The 23,570-nt window shown below is 50.6% G+C and overlaps 1 protein-coding gene across 1 annotated transcript; it reads left to right on the top strand.

The window, feature by feature from the left end:
- The first annotated feature begins 19,249 nt into the window (after positions 1–19,249).
- On the top strand, positions 19,250–21,344 carry TIMCC (TIM double twin CX3C motif chaperone). The gene is made up of 4 exons (XM_014058392.2): positions 19,250–19,394; positions 19,607–19,747; positions 20,280–20,492; positions 21,018–21,344. Exons 1-3 carry the CDS (start codon positions 19,308–19,310, stop codon positions 20,466–20,468), a joined length of 417 nt encoding a protein of 138 aa, XP_013913867.1. The 5' UTR covers positions 19,250–19,307; the 3' UTR covers positions 20,469–20,492; positions 21,018–21,344.
- Positions 21,345–23,570: the final 2,226 nt, after the last annotated feature.

Here is a 23,570-nt window from a genome sequence, read left to right as displayed (position 1 = left end):
CCCTTCCACCCTCCCTGACAAGGCTCCCTTTGTGCCTGACTAACTGGGGGCAGTTGGGAATGGCTGGCAGCGGCCAGAGGATGTGTCAGGCCTCCCAGAGCTCCTACAGAGTGATCCCTCCCAACCTGGGCAACAAGGAAGCTGCTGCAGCCAAAAACTCCAATGGATCCCACGCAGGACTTTCCAGGTGGGACAAAGCTTAAAGCAGTTCCTTTGATGGCTTCCTGCACAAAGGGCTCATTTTTACCCCAGTGACTCCTCTGTATTCCCTGGCTACAGGCCATGCTCAGTTCCCATTACATCCGAGGGAATAACATGTAGCCTTGCCCCGCTGGTGCTCTGGGCTCCAGGGCTCTCAGCCGCTCCAACTCTCACAGGGCAACTGTTAAGCATTGGAAGTTCGGCTTAGCCTCTTGCGCAGAGCCACTCCTGTCCTCACACCTGCCTGCAAGACCACAAGGGCCGAACCTGGGCTGTGGTGTCCACAGGGATGGTAAAAGAAGGCATGAAGGCGGCCATCCTGAAAAAGCAGGGAGAGCTACGGTCCCACCATCATGGCCACCATAGGGACCTCTTTGCTGCCTTCCTAGCCTGAAAAATCAGAAAGCACAGGGAACCTTTGCATGGGATGAAGCCACAGAAGGCTGGAGAGGGGGACCAGTAAAATGAAGCCTGCATATCTTATTGCTGTGCCTGGCTTTGGCTCTCATGCTAATGGTTTGCTCAAACTATATTTTTAAATAAGCCATTATTGGTTAGATTTTTTTTAAATTAAACTTTTTGTTCAGCTCTGGGCAGCTCATGCATCACATTAAGCCACATCAAACAAGTCACACCTGGCCTCCGTTCTATGAACTGTGGTTCCAGAGCAGATAATCGGGGTGCAAAGGGCTGATGTGGTGAGTCTCACTGTTGGGGCAAAGAACCACCATTGGGTAAATATTTTAGCCCTTCCAAGTTCTGAATAAGGGGGGGGGGGCTGTGAAGTGTCAGAAAAGCTCAGCTTGGCCTGGGCAAAAGTACAGAAGTAAACAAACATACACAGAGAGAAAGAGGGAGGGAGGGAGGGGGAGGGGAGAGAGAGAGAGAGACAGAGAGAGAGAGAGACAGAGAGAGACAGAGAGAGACAGAGAGAGAGAGAGAGAGAGAGATCGTCCTCAGAAGATGGGGGGACAAGCAGTGGGGCACTGCGAGACCTTATTCCTGTCTCAACATGAGGTTGCGGTTGCTCAGAGCCTGGATTGGCAGCTTCCACAAAGCCGTTTTTAGCTCCGGGTGAAAGAAAGGATCAGGAGGATTCCCTTCCATTCGGAAAGGTCTGGTGGTCTCCTGGATCACAGCCAGTGGATCAGCCCTGCAGGGTCTTTCAGACCCTCCAGAAAGGAACGGATTTCCAACCGTCTTTCTGGTGCAGTTTCAGCATTGTCTTTTTTTTCTAACTCTGCCATTGTTCCGCAGAAGTTACAGTTCATCATCTTAACTTTACCCATCTGGAGGCTGTTGTGTCAAGCGAATGGCCCTGTTTCTACAACATGCCTCAACAATCCCATTTGTACACCTACATGATAAATGAAGCCTAATCACTGGGTTCTCCAGCCTAGACCAGTTGTGTGAACCATATTCTAGCTTAACGCATTGTGTGATCACAAGCAGGAGAGGTGCCAGGCGAGGCCCCTGGGGAAGAAGCTTGCTTGGTGGCCTCTCCTGTGGCCCCTTCGGAGCCCTGGGCTGCTCTGGGCTGGTGTCCTTTGCCGGCTCCCCTTTTCTATACGAGGAGCCCCAGGGGAGCCACACCCTGCAGGGCCAAGGGCAGAGCACCATCCCCCCAACCCCTCCTCTTTAGAGGAGGGATTGGAAGACGGTGGGGAGGGGGAGTCAGGGCTCACAACCTCACACTTCTTTTTTTTATTGAAAATTTTAAAAAGCTTTTACAAATATTTACCTCCCCTCCCCCATCCTCCCCACCCGAACCCGTTCCCCCCAACCTTCCCGTCCACCCCGAATTCCCAGAGCAAATACAGGGTATAAATCTTTAACAATCATATTCTAAAATAAACTAAAAGAAAGTATCATCTTTCATTTGTGCTTTAACTCCTCTTTTGTTAGGCGGACAACCTCACACTTCTTCACTGCACAGACACCCCCCCCCCATCGAAAGCCAAGCTGGCTCTTCAGCCCTCTTCAGTCTGCATAGCGTGCTAAGCCCCCGTCCCCGAGGCCGTGACTCATGGGAGGCTGGCTGGGAGGGAGCAAGAGGGGCGAGTGATGAAAGGGGACTTGTGGCAGTGTGATGCTAGGGAAGGGCAAAGGGTTGTGACATCACAGTATGTGTTTTGCTGTTTTAATATCAGTGTGGTTGCGAACGACAGTCTTTGAATCATGGCCTGGTTGAGCATGCAGGAGGAAGTCACCAGGCAGCCTCCAGCAGGATGCCATGGGGAGCCCCCCTCCCCCCAGTCTGTGTAAAGTGGTTCTGTGTGCTTGTGTGTGACCTGGTGCATGTTTGACATGTACCCTCCGACCCCACGGAAAGACAGAGATAAACTGGGATGACAGAGCATCCCAGATTGGAGGGTGAGCCAGCACCCCCTTGGCCTTCTGCTCAATGGATGTTTTCTGGCCATTCAATCCACAACAGCTATTTGGGGAGCAATGCAACCACTATAGCAACTAGGGGAATTACAGAGTAGGTCAAAAAAGTCAAAATGGCAGGCATAAGGGAGCAACTGAAGCTCTGCCTCTTGCATACCTGGTGCACGGAAAAAGACATCTTGCCCCGTTTCTCCGCACCCTGCAGGACTTCCCGGTGACAGACAGCCATTTAGTGAAAGCGCCCACCATAAGCTTGCAGGTCCTAAATGTGGCCAGTTGGTTAATATTCCGTTTTCCCAGAATTAGCAGGGGCCCCTGATTTTTCAACTCTTCCTCCTCTGCCTCCTCTGCCTCCATCCCGGCATCAGGCTCTTTCCTGAAAGGGAGGGATTTCCTTTGGCCATCCCTGCATCTCTTGCTGGCCAGAGCCAGGCCAAACGCTGCCCTTAGGGCTGGAAGGCATTTAGACACAGACCCCTTCCTTTGGGGTGGCAAACATCCCGCTGGTCGACTGTGGGCAGAGGAGCAGGAGGAATGCCTCCCGGCCTCTGGAAACATTGGGTTTCCTTCCTGCTCAAAGACCTCCAGACGGACTTTGTTTTGCCTGGTCCAGGAAAGGCCTCCATTTGGTCCCTTTGCTGCCTGGAGAAGCTTCCGTGCCCTGCCCCTTGGGGTGGAACCAAAGCAGGAGCGTCTCCTGTGCGGCTGCTCCCCAACGCCAGCAAAAGGCGCTGCTTGGGGATGGCCAGAGAGGCAAATCACCAGAAAGAAACACCGCATGGAATGCCACTACCTTGGAAGTGCAGCTGGAATGCATGGAATCGGAATGCCCAGAATGGACGGTGTGTGCCTGTGAGGGCTAAAGATAGCAGACGAGGCTTCTTTTCCGGAAGTGGCCTAAAGAAAAGGGAGATCAGCTGCTCAGTGAAGGTGGCAAAGACGCTGAAAGAAAAACCCATCACCTCCTCCTTTGCGGCTGCCTGTTCCCGCAACAGGTGTGTGTCCCAGCAGGCGATTGTGATGAGCCAAAGAAAGAGGCAAGACTGTGTCTTGAGACTGTGGTCAGATACTGCCAATCAGTATCAGGCCTGTTTGGAATCGGGCCATGGAAGCGGTGGGCGAGCTCACATGCATGCACAGCTCCATCTGCACGAGTGACCGATGGGAGGCGCCTCCAACCAGTGGCTCCTCCTCACTAGGAGACTGCAAGACAGTTTCTGTGGTGGTGCTAGAGCTCTGGGAGACAAGGGAATGGCCATCTTGCTCCAACTGGGACCTTTGAAAGGACACTGAGTTTGTATAATCTAATCTAATAATGTAGCTGCATTTGGAAATAGTTTGTTAATTGGTTTTCAGTTATTAGGGACATTTGGCTGGGCAAGATTTTTGCAGCACCAGCCGAGTCTCCTTCAGTCCTTAGAAAAGGAAGTTTTACATATAAGTTTCTTCTAGCAGATGTCAATTAACAAGTATCAGCTTTCATGAGCTGCAATAATGTGGGTCTAGGGTGGCAAAAATAAGGACTCTGAGAAGATCTTTTCTGAAGAATAACTTTTATGCACACACCAAAGCTTTCATGAACTGCATCTCACTCTAATATATGCACATTTTATTTAAAGGATGCAACTTTTTCCTTTGAATAAAAGTTGCATCTGGTGAAATTTGATCTGCAACATACAAAGGCTTGTACGTTTTAATAGCATTTGTCCATTGGAGAAGATGCTACCAGACTCCTTCTGAATTTTGGCTACGGTAGACAAATATAGCATTCTCCTCACCATCCCAGCCATCCATTATATATCTGTGAATTTAAACCAGCTGAGATGCTACTGGCCAGCTTGGGGGCTCAAAGGGGGGCTTGAATTTTTTTAAAATGACATTTTAATGAGGAAAATGCGTGGTGTTAGTATGATTCTTTCCTTTCTAACATATTTACTTATTTTTCCTTAGTAGTTAAAATAGATTTTTGTCTCTGCTGGAAATATGAGAGAAAATGTGGAAATTTGCAATTTAAAGCATTTCATGTGGATTTCTCCGCTCATCTAAACAATGCAGTTTGGAAAAAAAATACTTTCCATTAGAGCATCCTTGGCATTTTTGTTCTACAGTTGGAAAGAGTCACAGCAGGCAACTTCCCTGGAGGCTCAGGGACTTCGCTCTTTCTTGAGGTAACCAGCTCTTCTGAGAGATTTTCCACCAGTGCCCCAGTAACCCCCTGTGAGGAAGAGGGGGGAGAAAAGAGAGCCCCCACTGTCTCTTTGGGAAGAATTCAAGAGAAGAGGGGACGGCCATTTGTCTGAGGTGATGTAAGGTCTCCTGTTTTGGGAAGGGGTTGGAGTAGACAACCTCCATAGATGACACTGGAGAGGACTGTAGGGCTGTCCCTTCCAGCCCTACAATTCTCTGTCTATGTCTACTCTTCCTCCTTTTCAGTAGGTTTACCAAAATAAAATGGCTGCTGCCTTTTTTTCAGACTCCTCTTGACATTCACCTGTTTTTAGGCCTCAGGTGATGAAAAGATCACAACTGAGCTGGTCAATGAAGCTCCTCCCAGATCTCGGATCCAGCCTTATTAAGAGAGCCCAGCCAGGGCAAGAGGGGCTGTTCTGCCACCGGGTGCAATCTCATTCGAGAGGGGCGACAAGTGAAGGGAGCTCCAGGTGGGGCTGGAGCCGAGGCCTGCTCGGACGTAGCAGATTCCTTGGACGCCAACTTTATTTCAGCCCTTCCCGTCCACATAGAAGATGCTCCACTTATCATGCTCCGTCCTTTTGACTTCAGCAGAACCTCCTTTGGACAGCAGTTTCCACTGTCATCATGTTATGCTTGAAAACTGAAAAGCAACAGGAGAATGGCAGGTACATCATTCCATATGCAGAATTTCAGCCGGGCTTCAATCACAAAAAGGCAAAAATGGAATTCAATGCTTTGTTACAAGCACTCCTGGTGGCTGCCTTAGAATGAGCCTCACTGTTATCCGGTTAAGCCAAGGCTTTCCAAACTTGGGAACTTTAAGACTTGTGGACTTCCACTGAGAAATTCTGGGAGTTGAAGTCCACAAGTCTTAAAGTTCCCAAGTTTGGACACCCCTGGGTTAAGCTCTGGTGTGGTTGATCTGTTGGAGCATCCAAGGGGCAAAAACACCCAGTTGGACCATGAAAAATGATTCATGGTCAACTTGGAAGGTAATCTCTTTTGGGAATAGGATCACCTCTTCCAGCCTCTTTTGGAAAAAGTCAGCATATTTCTAGGGTGCATCACCATTATTTTTAACCCTGGGAGATCTTGTTATGCTAAAAGGACACCAGGGCACTAAGTTCAAATGACACAGGTGCCCTCCTAATTTCTCTCTCTCTCTTTCTCCCCAATATACCTGTGCACAAAGGCGCTTGGCCCTAACCAACACCTCCAGAGCCCCACTTTGAGAGGCACAAAGCAGACCGAGAGCATTTTCCCTAGAGATCCCACTGCAAACATGGAAGCTTGTCTGGCCAGACCAGTGGGGGAAGGGGGGGGCTCCCACAGTGGCACAACATCTGATCCTGAGGCTTCAGAATGCACTGTCCCCCTCCCTCGTTTAATGATGGCCCCCCAAGGGAGGAGGGCTCCAGGCTTGCTCAGGATGAGACTCTGCCTGGGAAGAGGTTGCTGGTAGGCTTCAGTCCAGGCCAGCGTGGCTCGTGGGGAAGGACCGGGTCAGACCCGCCTCAAAGTGCCCCAGAATCTGCTTGAAATGCTGCCTGCTTGTTCCTCCTTGTACCATCCTGGAGGTTTTGGTGAATTATTGAAATATTTTACTCGCACTCATGGCCAATCTGGTTTTGCCTTAGTATGGTTTGTGATTACAAGTGTGGATTGGTAATTGGTGACGAGGGGGGAATTCCTGTAGCCATGCAGCTATCTGTTTGCTGGGTCCCTTTTTGGGGGGCCAAAAGCATTCCTTTCACTCCTTTGAGGTGGGAATTGATAGAACTATTGCGCAATGTGTAATTGGCACAAAGTGACAGCTGCACAACAATGTGGCCATCTAGTTGATGCGGCCCCGCCTTTCTGTGGCTCTCAGCCCCGCCCCAAGCATCGAGGGGGGCCCCAGTCACCAAAGGTTGCTCAGCCAAATATCTGGTGACTGAGTCACCAACCTCTGCTTGAGCAACATTTGTGTGTAAACACAGCTTCTCTTAACCATGTAGTAAGGGCAGTGCATTCCAGGTGCTCCGAGTCGGATATATTAGAACCTGTTCCAGACTGGCTCCTTTGCGCTTCCTGGTCTGCTCTGCTTCCCATTGTCTCAAGCGGGGGAGAACATTGCTCCCCTCCAGCCTCCGGGGGCTTGACTCATTCCACAGGAGTTTTCAGAGTGAATCAGCACCGGCTGGGCGAGATCGACTCCTCTGACCCCTGCATTAAGCCGGGTCCTTCAGGAAACGGGAGCCAAGTAGATTTAAGGCCATTATTCAGCCTTCCTGGTCTCCAGGGATAGTAATGCAGGTGGGGAAGCCACACGGGGCCAGGAGCAGGCCCCATGGTCCCGTCTTGTGCATAACGATACCATCATGCAAATGCGAGGAAAATTCACACTGAGGGGAGTGATGCCCTTTTCTCTCTCTTCCGTGGGACGAGGGAGGTGGGACAGGGGCTGCAGGAGTCCAGGATCAGCCCCACTTCCCTTAACCTTCTTTCCACCTCTATTACTGGGATAATACATTGGACGATGGTTTGTTCAAGGGCAGCATTCCCATGAAATCCTGAATGTTTTGATATTTAGACATGCTTATCCAACAACTCTTGATAGACAATCTGAGTCATGTAATCTGCCTCACCTTTAACTCTAAGGCATAAATCAGGGACATTTTTAGAGCAGAGTTGAAGTAGATAAGTCAGTGCCTGTCAGGTACCACTTTTGATAACCCGTAACCCTGTGATGGCTAACCTTTTTCTAAAGGTGTGCCAAAATTGTGTGTGCACAATTTGCATGCATGATTCCCCCCCCCCCCCCAGCATGCATGTGTGCTCCCTGCACAGCGGGAGAGGGGAGTTTTTGCCCTCCCCAGCTTTCTGGAAGCCTGGGGTGGGTGAAAATGGCCTCCCCCAGCCCTCCGGAAGGCCGAAAATCAGCTGGCTGGCATGCGCATGCACCCCAGAGCTGAGGGCTGCCATGCTGGCAAATATGGCTCCGCATGCCACCTGTGACACACATGCCATAGATTCACCATCACGGCCATATCTGATGGGTCAGGTCTTTAATTGAAGATTCACAGCCGCCATCTTGCCTTTTTTGACTTCTGAGGACAGCCCTGTTAACAGAGGCTGGAGAGTCACCAGTTGGGGAGGTTATCAGCACGATTCCTGCATGGAGCTTGTAGTTTTGATTTACAGACGAAGCCATGCTCTAATCATTGTCTGTAGTCAGCTAGGCCTCTAAGATCCTTCTCAGAAATGGAGCCTCCTTCACTCAGCTTGTGACAGGGAGATCTTTTCTGCCGCTGACTCCTGGGCTGTGTGTGAGATCCGTGTTGCTTCAGAGGGTGGGCGGTCTGCCCAGCCAGATAGGCTCTCGGCTGATGACCTCAGCCTGGGCGCAGCACCGGCAAGGCTCAACCTCAAAGACGGGGATCCCTCTGGAAATGAGCTCACCCTGAGCAGACTTGCGTCTTGGTGGGATCCTGAAGGCCAGAATAAATGGCTCTTTTCTCTCCAGGCTTCTCCTCCTGCACGGAGGCACCTCAGCAAGGCCGCTCCACTACCACTTCTTGGGCTCCAAGCCAGGGGGTGAGAGGTGAGCGGCTCCCACAGCCTGTATGTGGGGAGTGTGGCCTGGCTCCTGCCCCAAAGACTCCTAGTTGGCAAGGGCAGGCCTGCCTCCCACCCGCTGCTGCCTGGGCTGCAGGGCTGGCAGGCTCCATGGCCGGTCAGCTTCCAGGCTCAGGAGGAGGGATGGCTGCCAGCTGTGGGCCTGGGGTGGGCCCGGCCTTCTTTGAGGTGGGAGGGGAGCAGTCTTTTGGTGATGTAGTGGAAGGTCTCAAGGTGGAGTTATGTGCAAAGTATGCCGTGACACATTGCCTCATGCTCAGGATTCCATCATTTTTTCCTCAGCTTTATAGACGTGTGGAGGTTATTTATGGCTGCTTTGGAGTCAATGTTATGTTTTGCAGCTTTTGTAGGCTTCCCAGCAAAGGCTTTGCAGTCACGGAACAGGAAGGAGGGTCCGTTACGAGCCCAAATGAGGCCATCATTGGCCCAGAGATGGGAGTAAAATGACCGATTGCATCCTCCACTTCATTGGCACGATGACCTCCTATGGCTAATGGATTAGATCCCGCTGGACCATCAAGAGCCAGCACGGGATCCTTTGAGCAGATTGTCCATCACAAGGGACGCTTGCCTAGGCCTGTGGGATCCCAGATGCCCTGCTTGATTGTTGGCTGGGAAGAGGCGAAGCAGATCACATGGCCAGCCTTGCCAACTGTGTTTTAAGTTAAACCCGGGCTACTTTTCTTATCACAGTCATTACAATCACTCAGCCACCACTGCCCCCTCTGCTCCCACTGGTCCTCAGGAGGAGAGAAAGTGCTGGAGGGAGGGGCTGTCTCCTTGCTACACCTGTGCCAGGTGTCTTTAACCATTGTGGTCTGCCATTTGGGGTAGAGGGGAGGGGACTCTCCCCAAAATCATTTGTGGCAGCAACCAAAGGATGGCTGGCATCTGAGGGGCTGCCACCTGCTCTCCTGCCCCCTTCAGCCATGGCCCCAGGCAAGAGGCATCCTAGGATGAAGTCATCTGGGCTCTGGGAGTCAGGAATGCGACCCTGCTAATTGTGGAGGTTGAAGTCATGCGAAAGGCACATACTCAGCCCTCACCACCCCACCCACAGCTCCTGGAGACTTTGCAGGCGCTGAAATATCATCCAAATGAAGAAAAAGGAAGACTTGCAGAAAGGCCTCCTCCGAGCAGCTGGGAGGGAATAGCTCACCTCAGCCCCTTCCCTGGACCGCCTGCCCCAAATGGGAGAGATCGTACAAGTTTATACCTGTTCATCTTCTGTGTGCCCTTTTCATACAAATGTGTTGGTCCAGAAAATGTTCTAAAACTGTCCTTCCCTTGATTTACAATACACCATAATCCATTCTCTTATGTAGCAAAAATTGATCCACCCAGATACAAAAAGGGACATCAGCAGATTTGAAGGAGTCTCAAGATTTGAGGAAGCATTTCCCTTTTTTCAGAATTCTTTTTTTAAATTTGGGGAACTTCAAAGCTAGTTTAATCTCAGCAGAAGATACTTATTGGGTACAAAACCTCTGTGCTGGGGGAAGGAGTGGGAAAGTGGCTGGCAGAGGACTGGCGGGGCCTGGGGGCAATTCGGAAGGGCCTGGCAGGACATTCCCTCATGGAGGGGTCCAGGAAGAAGCAGCAGAAGCTTGGGGGGGTGGTTCTTGCCCGGCTTTCCATTGGGCACTGATCCCTCCTCTCTTTCCTGCTTGGGATGATCTGGGAAAACCAAACACACCCAGACGTTGCCCTGGAGATCCTTCACAATGAATATCAATACACCTCTGAGGAAAACCACAGATTAAGGAAGGAAGGAAGATAAGGTCCCCAAGGTCCCCGATCAGGCCCAACAAGCCTTCGATTCACTTCCTTTGAAAACCAATCCAGTCTTGTGATTCCTTACTCATTAAGAAATAGGAGGATGGCATAAACCTCTTGCGTGAGGTAAAGTGGGCCCAGATTCCAAGCCCTTGTTTCATGATATAATCCATGATATCAACTTCACCCTCTTGGGCAACTGTAGATGACCTGGCCACCAAATTACCAAATTGTTCTTATCCACAATTGCTTCACCATTGGGGAGCACAAGGATTTCCAGATTGCAGAAGATGTCAAAATTCTTCTGATTTTGTAGCTAGGTTGTGGACAGGGCCACACAGGCTGGATTACACTCACAAACCAACCATTGCCCTGCAGAGAAGGTGGGATTGCTGTTTCAAGCAGCCGACTGGCCTCAATGCCTGTGGATCTCAAGGGTCAAGTGGGTTTGCTACTAACGTACCTGCCTCCCAACAGCGTTGCAGCAGCCCTCCCCTCGCTCCTTGAGTCGGTAGCCGAGCTGGCAGTTGAGTTCCCCAGGCTTATGGTTCTGGGGGACTTCAATTTGCCTTCGCTCGGTGAACACTCTGATGGAGCGCAGGAGTTCATGGTTTCCATGACAACCATGGGCTTGACCCAAGTAATTCGGGGCCCAACCCACTCGGCGGGTCACATGCTCGACCTCGTATTCCTCTCGGAGCAGTGGAGTTGTGATCTTGGTCTGAGGGGTAGTGAGATCTTACCCCTGTCATGGTCGGACCACTACCTACTAAGGCTTGACTTTCGGAGACCAAACCCCCACTGTAGGGAGGAGGAACCGACCAGGTGGTTCCGCCCCAGGCGACTTATGGATCCCTTGGGGTTCCAGACGGAGCTTGGGGTTATTCCTGATAACTCTCGCCCGCAGTCCGGCGGAGACTCTGGTTGCTGCTTGGAATTTGGCAGCGACGGAGTCTCTTAACCGGATTGCGCCTCTACGGCCGCTCCGAGGCAGTGGATCCAGGAGGGCCCCTTGGTTTACTGAGGAACTCCGGGAGATGAAGCGCCGAAAGAGACGCCTAGAGCACAAGTGGAGATCCAGTAAATCCGAATCGAACCGAGCACTTTTAACATCTTGCATCAGAGAGTACATCCGGGCAATCAGGACGTCAAAAAGAACTTACATTGCCACTCTGATTGCTTCCGCTGAGTCGCGCCCAGCCTCCCTGTTCAGGATAACCCGCTCCCTGCTAAATAGGAGGGATACGGGTGATCCTTTGCAGGGCAGGACTGAGGATTACGTCCAATTCCTCGCGGATAAAGTTGCTCGGTTTCGGGCGGACCTGGACTCCAACTCTGCAGAACCAGCCGAGGCACTAAGGGATAATTTGGTAGGTCATCGCTGGGTTGATTTTCGGGCTGTTACCCCTGAGGACGTGGACAAGGCCATGAGAGCTGTAGGTGCCTCCACATGCGTGCTGGACCCGTGCCCCTCCTGGCTGGTTGTCAACAGCAGGGAGGTGACACGGGGCTGGATCCAGGCGGTTGTTGCCGCCTCCTTACGGGAGGGGGTCTTTCCCCCCGCTTTAAAGGCGGCGGTGGTGAGACCCCTCCTGAAGAAACCATCTTTGGATCCAGCCGTCCTAAACAACTATCGTCCAGTCTCCAACCTCCCCTTTGTGGGGAAGGTTGTTGAGAAGGTGGTGGCCTTTCAGCTCCAGCGGTCCTTGGAGGAAGCCAGTTATCTTGATCCATTCCAGTCAGGCTTCAGGCCTGGCTACAGCACAGAAACCGCTTTGGTCGCATTGACCGATGATCTCTGGAGAGCCAGGGATGGAGGCCACACCTCCATCCTGGTACTCCTCGACCTCTCTGCAGCTTTCGATACCATCGACCATGGTATCCTTCTGCGACGACTGCGGGAGGTGGGGGTGGGAGGCACTGTTTTACGGTGGTTCTCCTCTTACCTCTCGGACAGATCGCAGTCAGTGTTAGTCGGAGGACAGAGATCGACCCCTAGGCCCCTAACATATGGGGTGCCGCAGGGTTCGGTCCTGTCCCCCCTTCTTTTTAACATCTACATGAAACCGCTGGGCGATATCATTTGACGGCACGGGATAAAATACCATCAATATGCGGACGATACACAGTTGTATCTGTCCGCCCCGTGCCAACTCAATGAAGCGATGGACGTGATGAGCCAGGGCCTTGAAGCCGTTAGAGACTGGATGGGGGTTAAAAAGCTTGTACTCAACCCAGATAAAACCGAGTGGCTGCTGTGCTTCCCTCCCACTAATTGGCCAAGTGTTCCATCTCTCAGGCTGGGGGGTCAAATATTACGCCCCTCAGACAGGGTCCGCAACTTGGGAGTCCTCCTGGACCCACAGCTGACTTTTGAACACCATTTGTCGGCTGTGACCAGGGGGGCATTTGCCCAGGTCCGCCTGGTGCCCTACCTGAACCGGGAGGCTCTCACAACAGTCACTCGTGCCCTTGTGACCTCTAGGCTGGAATACTGCAATGTGCTCTACATGGGGCTGCCCTTGAAGAGTATTCGGCGACTTCAGCTGGTCCAGAATGCAGCTGCGCGAGCGATCGTGGGTGCGCACCGTTTCACCCATGTAACACCTATCCTCCGCGAGCTGCACTGGCTGCCTGTTGATCTCCGAGTGCGCTTCAAGGTGCTACTTGTCACCTACAAAGCCCTACATGGTATTGGATCTGGGTACTTGAGAGACCGCCTACTGCCAATAACCTCCACTAGGCCGATACGATCCCATAGATTAGGCCTCCGAATTCCATCAACCGGCCAATGTCGGCTGGCAACTACCCGGAGGAGAGCCTTCTCGGTGGCTGCTCTGACCCTCTGGAACGAACTCCCCGTGGAGATTCGTACCCTCACCACCCTCCAGACCTTCCGCGTAGCCCTTAAGTCCTGGCTGTCCCGACAGGCCTGGGGCTAAAGATTTCAACCCCACTCGAATTGCATGACTGTTGTGTTTTTAATGATGTATTGTTTTCCATGTTTATGACTTGTTTGTCCTCCCTCCCCTTGAGTTGTGAGCCGCCCTGAGTCCCCCCAGGGAAAAGGGCGGCATACAAATAAAGCATCTCAATCTCTCAATCTCTGATCAGAATCTGTAGGAGTCCCAAGCCAATTGCTAGGAGAGTATCAGGAAAGGTCTTGGCTGTTGCTGACTGTCTTCACAATGGACGTCTGGTTGGCCATTATGGGAATAAGACAGTGGAATAAATGAGGCCTTGGTCTCAGCCAGGACATCTCCTACATCTTTGTTTCTCAGTCTGAAGGACTTTGAGAGGTATGGACTTCACTTCCAAGAATTCCCCCGAAATATTGTCCTGCATGTTCTTCTCTGTACTGAAGACTAAAGACTTTACACAACTTGACTAAACTTGGTACTGAATTGATCCATTTTCTCTGCGTGCGCAATACATTGACCCATCAGCTAATTAAACAGGCTAGCTTCACACACTAAGGAGGCACAAAAACACAAATTAAGGTTAACACTAATCAAGCATAGGGTCCTGCATGAACGCATCTGCTAGATTACCAATGGTTTTAATTAAACTTATGTTGGATAGGCACCAGTCTTCAAGTCGGTCAAAAGCCTTCTGTATTTTGAGTCTGTCTTCCAGCTATTGGCTGGAAGTTATTGCCCCTCGCTTGGCGCCATCTGAAAATTTGATGAATTCCCCCTCTTTTCCCTCATTTAAACCATTTATGAAGAAGTTGAAGAGCACCGACCCTCAAACAGAACCTTGAGATAGTCCACTGCCTGCTTCTCTCCATCTAGAAGTAATTCCATGGAGGTACATCTGCTGAGTGCAGCTGATCAACCAAATGTGAATCCATCTGGTGGTGGCATTATCAGTCCCACATTTTTCTATCTTATCCAGAAACAGGCTGTGTCTGCTTTGTTAGGCCTTATGGAATAAAGTAAAGTAAGTACTTACTTTAAGACATGTGGACTTCACTTCCGGAATGCCCCAGTGAGCATGGGAATTTTGCAGAGTTGAAGTCCATTTGCCATTTTTGAAAAAAACTCTGGGTTAGAAGATTGTAAGATTGGAGCCCCAGTTTCCTTCAATTTACAGACATCATGATATATCCAACACCAGTTTCCTATAAAGCACACCCTCCCCCAGGGTAAAGTTTTGGACACACAGTGTAGTGATCACCAATTAATATAAATAGCCCTTGGCTTACAAGCAGAATCGAGAATGAAACTTCCATTGCTAAGCGATGCAGTTCTTAAGTCAGTTGTACCTGTTTTTACAACCTTTTTGCCACAATGGTCAAGTGAACCCTGTGGTTGTTAGGCAAATCTGGCTTCCCTCGTGGATACAGCTTGTGAGAATCCAGAAGTCACAAATGCTGATCACATTTCCCCAGAACGCTGCAGCCAATGTAACTGCCAGTTGCCAAGCACCTGATTTTGATCATATGACTGCAGGGATGGTCATTAAAGAAATGGACGTAAATCAGTGATACAGCTACTGAATATGCAATGCATCCACAGGTATTATAAGTGGCAGTGGTCCCAGAGGCCCTCCCAGCCCACTCCCTCCAGGCTGAGTCCCAATACCCGGCCATATAAGGACTGGCAGCTAGCCAAAGTCTCCCAGCAGGAGCCCTGAAAGCACACGGAAGCCCCGTGGGAATCTGCAGGATGCTCTTGCAATGACTTCATGGCCCTTAATTTTAGAGCATTGTCTAAAGACTCACGGAGGCCCACAGAGAAGACTGCGGGTAACCAGAACCTGGCCTCCGAGGGTCGGGCCTCCTCCTTTGGGTGAGGGGCTATTCGGCCGTTGTTCTGGTGGCCTCTTCTCCCTTGCGTTTCAAAGCTATTTTCTTCCTCCATTCACTGCTGTCATTTATTATTGCACACATTCCTCACATGGGTGGTGGTGGTGGTCTTCCTACCCTAGTGGGGTGGGAGCGGGGGTGAAATTCAACAGGTTCTGACAGGTTCTGGAGAGCTGGTAGCGGAAATTTTGAGTAGCTTGGAGAACCCGCAAATGCCACCTCTGGCTGGCCCCAGAGTGGGAAGGGAATGAGGATTTTGCAATATCCTTCCCCTGCCATGCCCACCAAGCCATGCCCACAGAATCGGTAGTAAAAAAATTGAATTTCACCACTGGGTGGGAGAGAAAAATTATGCAGCAGCAGAAGAAATCCAAAAATCCAGAAGTGTACAATAAAGCACCCAAGGGGCAGAGACGTTTTGGTCTCCTTGGAACAGAGATTGAGGCCTGCTCGGATGATGGAACACGTAGTGGCTTTTTGCTGAGCCTTGAGTGGCTCCAGTTCTGCAGTCCTCTGCCCTCTGCCTTCCTTGGGAAGCTCCCGGGTGGCCCTGTGCCTGCCATCCTCCTGAAATGATTGGGACAAGATTATTTCAGTCAAGGCAAAACATTGGCCCTTGCTTTCCCAGAGGCTTGGATTTTATGGAGGCTCCCAACGGGGCAGCCTTCAGACTTAACAGAGCTTTGAAACCGCCTTCAGCTCTAGTCTTTGTATAGTGCATGTAAAAAGGGGAGGGGGCTCCGATAGTGTAGTTGCACCCACCATCTTGTCTTTTTTTGACCTTCCCTGTTCATTTCAGACATGGCAGCCAACAATGATTTTCTATCTAATCTGAACTTCCAAGGAGCATCACAGTTGGCCTTCCTGAGTTTCAAGCAGAACCTCTCACAGCCACGTCCACCTGCTATGTTCAGAAGAATCAAAATAGCAGCTGGATGGTGTGATTGAAATTGCACATTACGACATAAAAAAATGAGCAGAGCTTCAGTTTCCATCTTGGCCTTCGTGACTGTGCTTTGGAGACCTCTTTGCCGTCTCCTTCCGGGGTCCTCCTTTGAGACAGACCACAGGGGAAGTCAGTGGGCTTCATGACTTCAGGGCCCCCTGGAGGCCTTTCAGTGGCCCCGGAGGTAACTGGTTGGAGACAAGAGATGGGCTCACAGCTGGCAGGCTTTTTCTGTGTTTTGGAAGAAAAGAGCCCAGTTGTTTTGGCTCCCATCATTCATTCCATGGGAAATAAAACCCTGAAGCTCTGGTCAAGCGCTAGTCAAGGGCCTCAGAAGAAGTCGGACATCCAGAGCCACAGAAGGACTTGCTGGCAAAGAAACCAAGGAAGCTTCCAAAGTAAAACCAAAACATTGCAGCATACTTGAAGGGACAGATCCAAAATCCTTATTTCCGGGACAAAACCTTGTATGTGGCTCCCCCTGCTGAAACCCCTTGGTGGTGGTTGGCCCCAATTCCTTCCGAGGAGAAAGGATTCTGTTCTCAGCCCCTGTGGAGCATCTTAGGTAGGTGGGTGAAGGCGACCTCAGAGGCCTTCCAGTTGTTTGCCACCCCCAGCAGAGCAGGTTGAGGTGGAGAGAAATCTGCAGAAATGCTTTTGGCTTCGTGGTGGGAGGCTGGAGCTGAGAAAAGCAGCCGTCATCCTCCGTTTGTGCCAAGGGCAGAGCAGAAGGGCTCCCCACTCTGCCACTGCCGGCCCCACTCAGTCCCCTTTTCTTCGCTCCCCAAAGGAGGGAGCTTTTGCTGCTCAGGCATGCACGGTCATGAGGGCTCATGAGGCACCTGTGGAACAGTTGAAGCAGCTTTCTTCCTTCAGTTTAAGCTGAGGGAGGGGAGCCTGGCATCGGCTTTCAGTTGGGATTCCTGGTTGGAAATCTTTCCTCCCATTCCCATTGCAAGCAGGCAGCCTCCCTCCTGGAGACCCGGGGTCCATCACCCAGGACAGCTGCTTGCAGGGGACCCTGGGGAGAAGACCCTGATTTCCTTTCCAACCAGAGCTCTCTAGGAACCAATCAGAGACTGGCGTGTTTGCCCTGTCTTAATGTTACAGAAGTTAGAGATATACGTGATGTCTATGCGGTAGATATAATGCTCCCTCCTCCTGCTTTTCCCAACAACAACCCTGTAAGGTAGATTAGGGAGAGTGACTGTCTAGAGTCCTCTCGGGAGCTTCCATGGGTGAGGGGAGAATCTGGTCTTGGATCCCAGATCTGGTCTCCCCCAGCCCTAGTCCAACAGCTTCACAGCTTCTTGAACGAGCCCTTCACCATCTCAGCTAGAAACAACAGCAGTGTGCATCTACTTTTCAGAATTTCTCTCTCCAGCCTTTGGGGAGATCACCCATGGAGACAGATAAAACAAAGAAACACAATTATTTTCTTGACATGGTTCCATCAAGCTGGAGCTCACCTTGATCTATTTTCAGAAACTTGGAGATGATTGTCATTATTTTTCAGGAGCTGTGCTTCTTATTTAGGCTGCGAAAAGGCTACAAAGAGCCCTGATTCTATTTAGATTCTATTTAGAAGAAGGAAACACAGCAGTGAGTTTCAGATTTTCAGCAGGTAGCAGCTCCAGAAAGGCTTCACCTGGGCACTTTCCATAAGAACGGTGCCCCACTGAGGACTGGCGTGGAGAGAGGCGCATTGGCTGTCACCCCAGGGATGCGGACTTCAGCGCTGGCCCTCTTGCCTGGACTGGAGCCCAACCTCTGGCCCTGAGTGGGGCCATTGTTCATTCAGGAGAAGTAAATGTGGCTGGGCAACCAGGCCAAGATCTTCAAAGAAAGTCCATCAATGGCTCTCTCAAACCAGAGCAAGATGTGGCCTCAGCTTCCTTCCAGGGTGTCATGTGCTCCGTCTATCTGGGCTTTCCTGAACCTCTTGACCCCTCGTTGCACATACTGGCTCAGTTGTGGGGACTCTACCATCTATTCTGAACTCTTGGCTGCTGCAAATTGTATTTGGCCAGGATGGCAATTTTGCAAGAATTATAAATGAGTTAATGTCTGCAAGAGGCACTTTGAAGACATAATGTGTCTTTTCAGCAGCAACCATCCCTTAGCCTTGCAAGAAAGAGACTTCTCTTCCAGTTTAGGTTCCATCCTGTTAATTGTTCTTTGACATAATACTTAGCATGTACTTCAGGTTTATAAAGTACTCCTGCTTGATTTAGGCAATCCTCACAACAGACCGGTTGGGTAGGCCAACTGTTGCAGATTTCAGCCTGAGGTTAAGGAAGGGGACAAACTTACAGGAAACCTCCCAAAGAGAGGCCTTTCCAGATTGTGCTTGCTTTACAATTGCCATTCCTTCCAAACAGCCTTCCCTTCAAGCACCAAATTGTTTGCTGAGCAGGATTTACTTGTAAGCAAATGGTACACAAGGGCTATGCATTGTGTAGCTCTTTATTTATTACACACACTCTGACTCAATGAAGAAAACTAGACATTTCAAAACAATCACTTAGGCAATCATCAACCAGCTAGTGCAATCTGAAACTCCATTGGAGGCCAAAGGAGAAATAAAACCAAGGTGGAAAACAGGCTACAAAGGGAAGGACAAAAAAGTCAAACTGTAGCTAAACTTCTGCACAAATAAAAGAGGGAACTCTTTGTTGGTGTGATTTGACTCATGACTGTTTCATGATTACATCCCATGAGATAATCATGAAATAATTGTGATGTAATCATGATATGATTACATTACAATACAAATCAGCATTAATTCATGATTATATTGCAATGCAAAAAAGACCCTCAAATCCTAAGAGTGCCAGAAAAGCAGCAAAGATAATTAGGGGGCTGTTGTGGGCTAAAACCTACTGAAGGACAGTTGCAGGAACGGGAAAAGTCTACTTTAATGAGAAGGACTGAGGGAGACATGATAGCAGCGCCACCCCCACCCTCCCCTTGTGGCTTTTCTCCTGCCCTCCCCCACAGGTCAACGTCCGCTAATCGGAATGAGAAAGAGCTGGAGGGGACCTTAGAGGTCTTCTAGTCCTACCCCCCCTCAAACAGGCGACTCTATACCAGTCCAGACAAAAGGCGGAACAGCCCCCATGACTGCTGGAGGGGGCCCGCCCAGGGGACCTTTTCCCCCCCGCAAGCATCACCTGGCTCCTGCGGAGGGGGCGGGGCTTCCATTTGGGGCGGGGCCGACTCCCCCTTCCTCCCCCCCAGCCGGGGCGGGGCTGGCGCGGGGGCCCCTCCCGTCCTCTGCAGCAGCGGCGGCTCGGAGGAGGCGGAGGGGGGGGGGAGAAGGCGGAGGGGGGGGAGGAGGCGGAGGGGTCTCGGCTGCGCTCCCCGTCCGGCATGGCGGAGGCTCAGCAGCTGCGGGTGCAGGAGGCCATCGACGGCATGGTGCAGGGCCTGGAGCGGGAGCACATCCGAAAGATGCAGGTTGGCGGCGGGCGCGGCTCTTCCGGGGGGAGCGGGCGCCGGCCGAACCACGCGGCCTCCCCTCCGGCGCTGGAGCCGGGCGGGAGGCCTGGCCGGGGCCCCGCAGCGCTACCCTCCCTCGGTCTTCGCGGGGGTGGCGGCGGCGGCTGCCCGTCCTTGCGAGGCCTGACAGGGGCGCCGCTGCCTCTCCTTCCCTCCTTCCCTGCCTGCAGGGCCTGATGTTCCGCTGCAGCGCCACGTGCTGCGAGAACCCGCGGGCCTCGATGCAGCAGGTGCACCAGTGCATCGAGCGCTGCCACGCGCCGCTGGCCCAGGCCCAGGCCCTGGTCACGCAGGAGCTGGAGCGCTTCCAGGTGAGCCCCTCTGGCCCCCACAGAACCCCGCCCCCCCTCCCAGGCTTCGGGAAGGGATGGCCGCTCCCCCAAGGACCCCGGCTGGGCCTCGCCTCGGCTCTCCGCCGCTGGGTCTCTGCGGGCCTCTTTGGCCGGAGCGCCCAAAGGCTGGTGGGCCCCTGGTGGTCAGTGGGGTCAAAGTTCGGGCGGGGGTGTTTGTGGGTGTCTGTCAGGCATAAAAAGAGGCAGAGGCTGGACTGGGCTGTCCCGGCCGCCCTCCTGCCTTGCTCTGCTTTCCCTGGGCGTCCTTCGGGGTCTTAGGAGCAGCCCTGCTGAATGAAGGGCTGGCAGCAGAGTCCTTGCATCATTGCCCCTTGGGGGGGGGGGGTTGGGCCTCACCCCAAAGTTCCCCCAACCCTGAATTCCAAGGGAGCCTCTCCTTTCAGGGATCCGGAATCAATCTATCTTCCTGTTGCGTGAGGACAAGATACCCTTTGCAGGGAGCCTTCTGGCTGGGCTCCCCTGTGCCCACTTCTCTGCTTTCCCCCCACAGAGCCGCCTCTCTCGCTGCACAATGCACTGCAACGACAAAGCCAAGGATGCCTTGGACTCGGGGAGCAAAGAATCGCAGGTGAAGCTGCAGCTGGAGACCTGCGTGATGAAGTGTGTGGATGACCACGTTCACCTCATCCCCAGCATGACCAAGAAGATGAAGGAGAGCTTGGCCGGCATCGCTCAGTAATCCCACCCCTGTGCACAAACCCAGGTCTGGCTAGGAAGGGGGCCGTGAACTCAATGAAACTAGGAAACAAGAGTGGGAATAGGTCGGGCGCTTTCTCCAGGGTCAGGTGGCCTAGGATGCGCCTGACCTCGTGGGAGAAAGGCCCCCAGCAAAGTTGTCAGTATGGGAAATGGGTGGTTGGTTTTTCCTTGGCTCAGAAGCCCAGGAAATTACCCTGACTTGTTTTGACCCACTCTCCCGACCCTTGTGCTGATCATGGAGAAGGAGAGGTGAGGAGGTACTTTGTTATCAACCCTAAAGTTTATTCGCTTGTTGTCTTAGCAGGGCAGATTCATTTAGGCCGGTTCAAATTAATACCACAGGTGCTCTATAAAGACACAAAATGGCTATTCCTAAAATCCTGCTCAAAGAGAGAGGTTTGCTCTGGGTCTTGTGATGTAATTGAGTGACAGAAGGTACAATATTAAACCTTTTGAATTCCCCAAAGCTGCTGGGAGCTTCTATTTGTGCTTTCATCCAAATCAGACAGGGTTTTTTTTCTTTGTCTAGGCAGCAGATATGGATTTGTGCGTCTTAATACTTCCTGAGTAGGGGAACATGCACTTGTGTGCGTATCCAAGTCTGGGCGAGATCTAAGCAGAGGTTTTGTCACTGGCGGCTGGCATGTTTTGCCACCCACTCAAGACGAGAGATTCAAGCAGGAAAGGAGCCATCGGAATCTGGAAAGCTGTACTGCTTAAGTTTGCCGAGTGAGTCAGAAATGAAGATTGTAAGGCGGTTTAAAAATGCCACATCAAAATGTGAACTTTGCTGTCAAAATCTGTGAGGCCTTTTTAGTCACTCCCAAACAAATGTTTATTAAATTTTTAAAATCTAGTAGAGTTTCACATTATTTGCCTTTGGTCTGTGTTCATTTCGATATGGAGAATTTCTGTATTTGGCCGAGTAACCTTATTGGCTATTCTCAGGGCACCGTTAGGGTTTCTTGCTTGGAAAAGTGAGCTGGAAAGAATGGTCCCCTCTCTTCATTGCTGGATGTGAGGGCAGAATAAATAGGGGTAGTGCATATATGAGAGGAAAGGAAATGCTGGTGAGTGATTGACAAAAGTGATTATTCCACAGTTTAATGGAGTGAATTGTCATGGTGCTTAAGGCTTTGTGACCTAGAATAGTCCCACTGATTGTGAAGGGGCAGAAAAGTTAGATGTGGAAATAGAGCTGCAATATTAACACAGGGATTTTCTGATCGGTTTCTCTCACCCAAGTCAATTTTCTGACACACGGATGGTCATGGCACACACCTTAAGGCTCCAGCATTCCATTACTTGAGCTCTGCCTGTTACTACTCTGCGTTTAGTTCTTTGCTCCTGGCTGTAGAGTCAAGTGGTAGCTCAGCTCTGGCTGAATGGAAAAGAAACTTGGCTGGATTTGGGGAAGAAATTGAATTTCCTCCCCAGAGACTTCAAAAACCAGGGAATGCTGGTGACTCCACTAAACTTATAGTGATCTGTATTTCAGAAAGATAAAAATATGCCTAAATGCTTCACAGTCACAAAAGGTAAATGTTCTGTTTGTGCAGAACATGTTTATTTAATGCACATCCCATTTCTCTGGCCCCATTTATCTGCAGTGATCTCTGGAAAGTCAAGAGAATTCCCTGAGTCAGGGTTGCATTGCTTATAAGTGTCTTAAGTACTGTGCAGATTGCCTAGACTTGGACAATTGTGCACTGCTCCAATCCACAGTGGATCCATAATCCACAGAACCTTTGGATATTGGGGTTGCTGCTTGGGAATCTTGTATCTTGTTAGTAAAATAGAAAATATTACTTACGTTGGAAAAATATTGATCAGCAGCCAGCTTAAGATCCCAATGTTGATTTAAAGAAAAAATGGCCATCCCTGTTTTTTCCATCTCTTTGAATATAAATTATTTTCTAAAGATGTGATTAAATACACTTTAAATGATTAAACCCTTGTTGCCTGAATTTTCTATGGGCTGCATTCTGATTTCAGCAATTTCTAGATTAATATAAAATGAATTCAATTGCCACGATGTTGGAAGACCTCACAGTGTCCAGTGTCTTCCAAGTCATTCCCTTGCACAGCTGTTAGGGCAGGAAGTGACTTGCCACGGCTTCCAGGATATTTTTCAACCAGGGCTCTGCAGCCGCCTCCATTGAGGTACTAGCCTGGTCTGATCCTTTCTGGGGATCAGCCAGGATTGCCTAGATTGCCACCTCTTTTTAGTGGATTGTAACCTAGTGCTGAAGAAACTTCTTGAATATGTCTGAGATACATTTTTTTTTGTTAAAGCACTAATTATTTACTATGGTATTGGAGGTAGCCGAGGCTAGCCTAAAGAAGGGCTATTTATATACCGATAGTTAGGCTAATCACAACAGACTTAGTACAGCAAACAGTTGAATGAATACATCATAATCTGATTGGGTATGTACATACATGTAAAATAAAAATTTGAAACATTGAAAAATAAAAATACATTATTATTATAAAAAAGATGGATGGGTGAAGAACAAAGCAAGGGGATGGGAGTGGAATCTACCATCAATTCAGTAGCAACCTCCCTCCAACATGCAACTCCCCCATTGGGTCCTAAGTGTTTCAGTCCATTTCTTTTGCCACAATGTTGTTGTTTTTTGTCTGTCATTGTGTAGAGAAATAATTTATTTTGGATTTGTGGAAGGGGGAAGTGACCTGCCTGAATTGATGCCATTTTAGCTTAGTTCAGCAGCCTGAGTGAAGCCAGCCAATGTTTGTTCTTTCCTCCTAATGGGAGACCAGTCCTGTTTGGTTTTCCCATCCTGAATACTCTAGTGGAGGAGAGTCACGGGCCTTTGCTTCTCAAAAGGGTAACTGGAGGTCCTTTCTGGCCCCTTCAAGAGGAGGGAAAGGTAGTCCTGCTTGGAAAAGGTCTCCAGAAAAGCCGCCTGGCTCTGCCTGCTCCCCTCTCCCCCAGAGGAGTCCAAGAGACATCAGGAGGGGAAACTGCCAGGGGAGCCTCTAGTGCTTGGAACTACACCAAGGATGTCCAAACTTGGGAACTTTAAGACTTGTGGATTTCAATTCCCAGAATTCCCCA

Source organism: Thamnophis sirtalis, unplaced genomic scaffold, assembly GCF_051295495.1.
Source record: "Thamnophis sirtalis isolate CommonGarterSnake01/CBP01778 unplaced genomic scaffold, rThaSir2_p1.2 scaffold_2, whole genome shotgun sequence".
Lineage (NCBI taxonomy): Eukaryota > Metazoa > Chordata > Lepidosauria > Squamata > Natricidae > Thamnophis > Thamnophis sirtalis.
This window is presented reverse-complemented; position numbering and strand designations above follow the sequence as displayed.

Bases quoted from the DNA above. Each gene is read 5' to 3' on its own strand.
- TIMCC (XM_014058392.2), top strand. From the start codon at position 19,308: ATGGCGGAGGCTCAGCAGCTGCGGGTGCAGGAGGCCATCGACGGCATG. The intron at 19,395-19,606 runs GTTGGCGGCGGG...CCCTGCCTGCAG, and splicing joins AGCACATCCGAAAGATGCAG to GGCCTGATGTTCCGCTGCAG. The intron at 19,748-20,279 runs GTGAGCCCCTCT...TTCCCCCCACAG, and splicing joins AGGAGCTGGAGCGCTTCCAG to AGCCGCCTCTCTCGCTGCAC.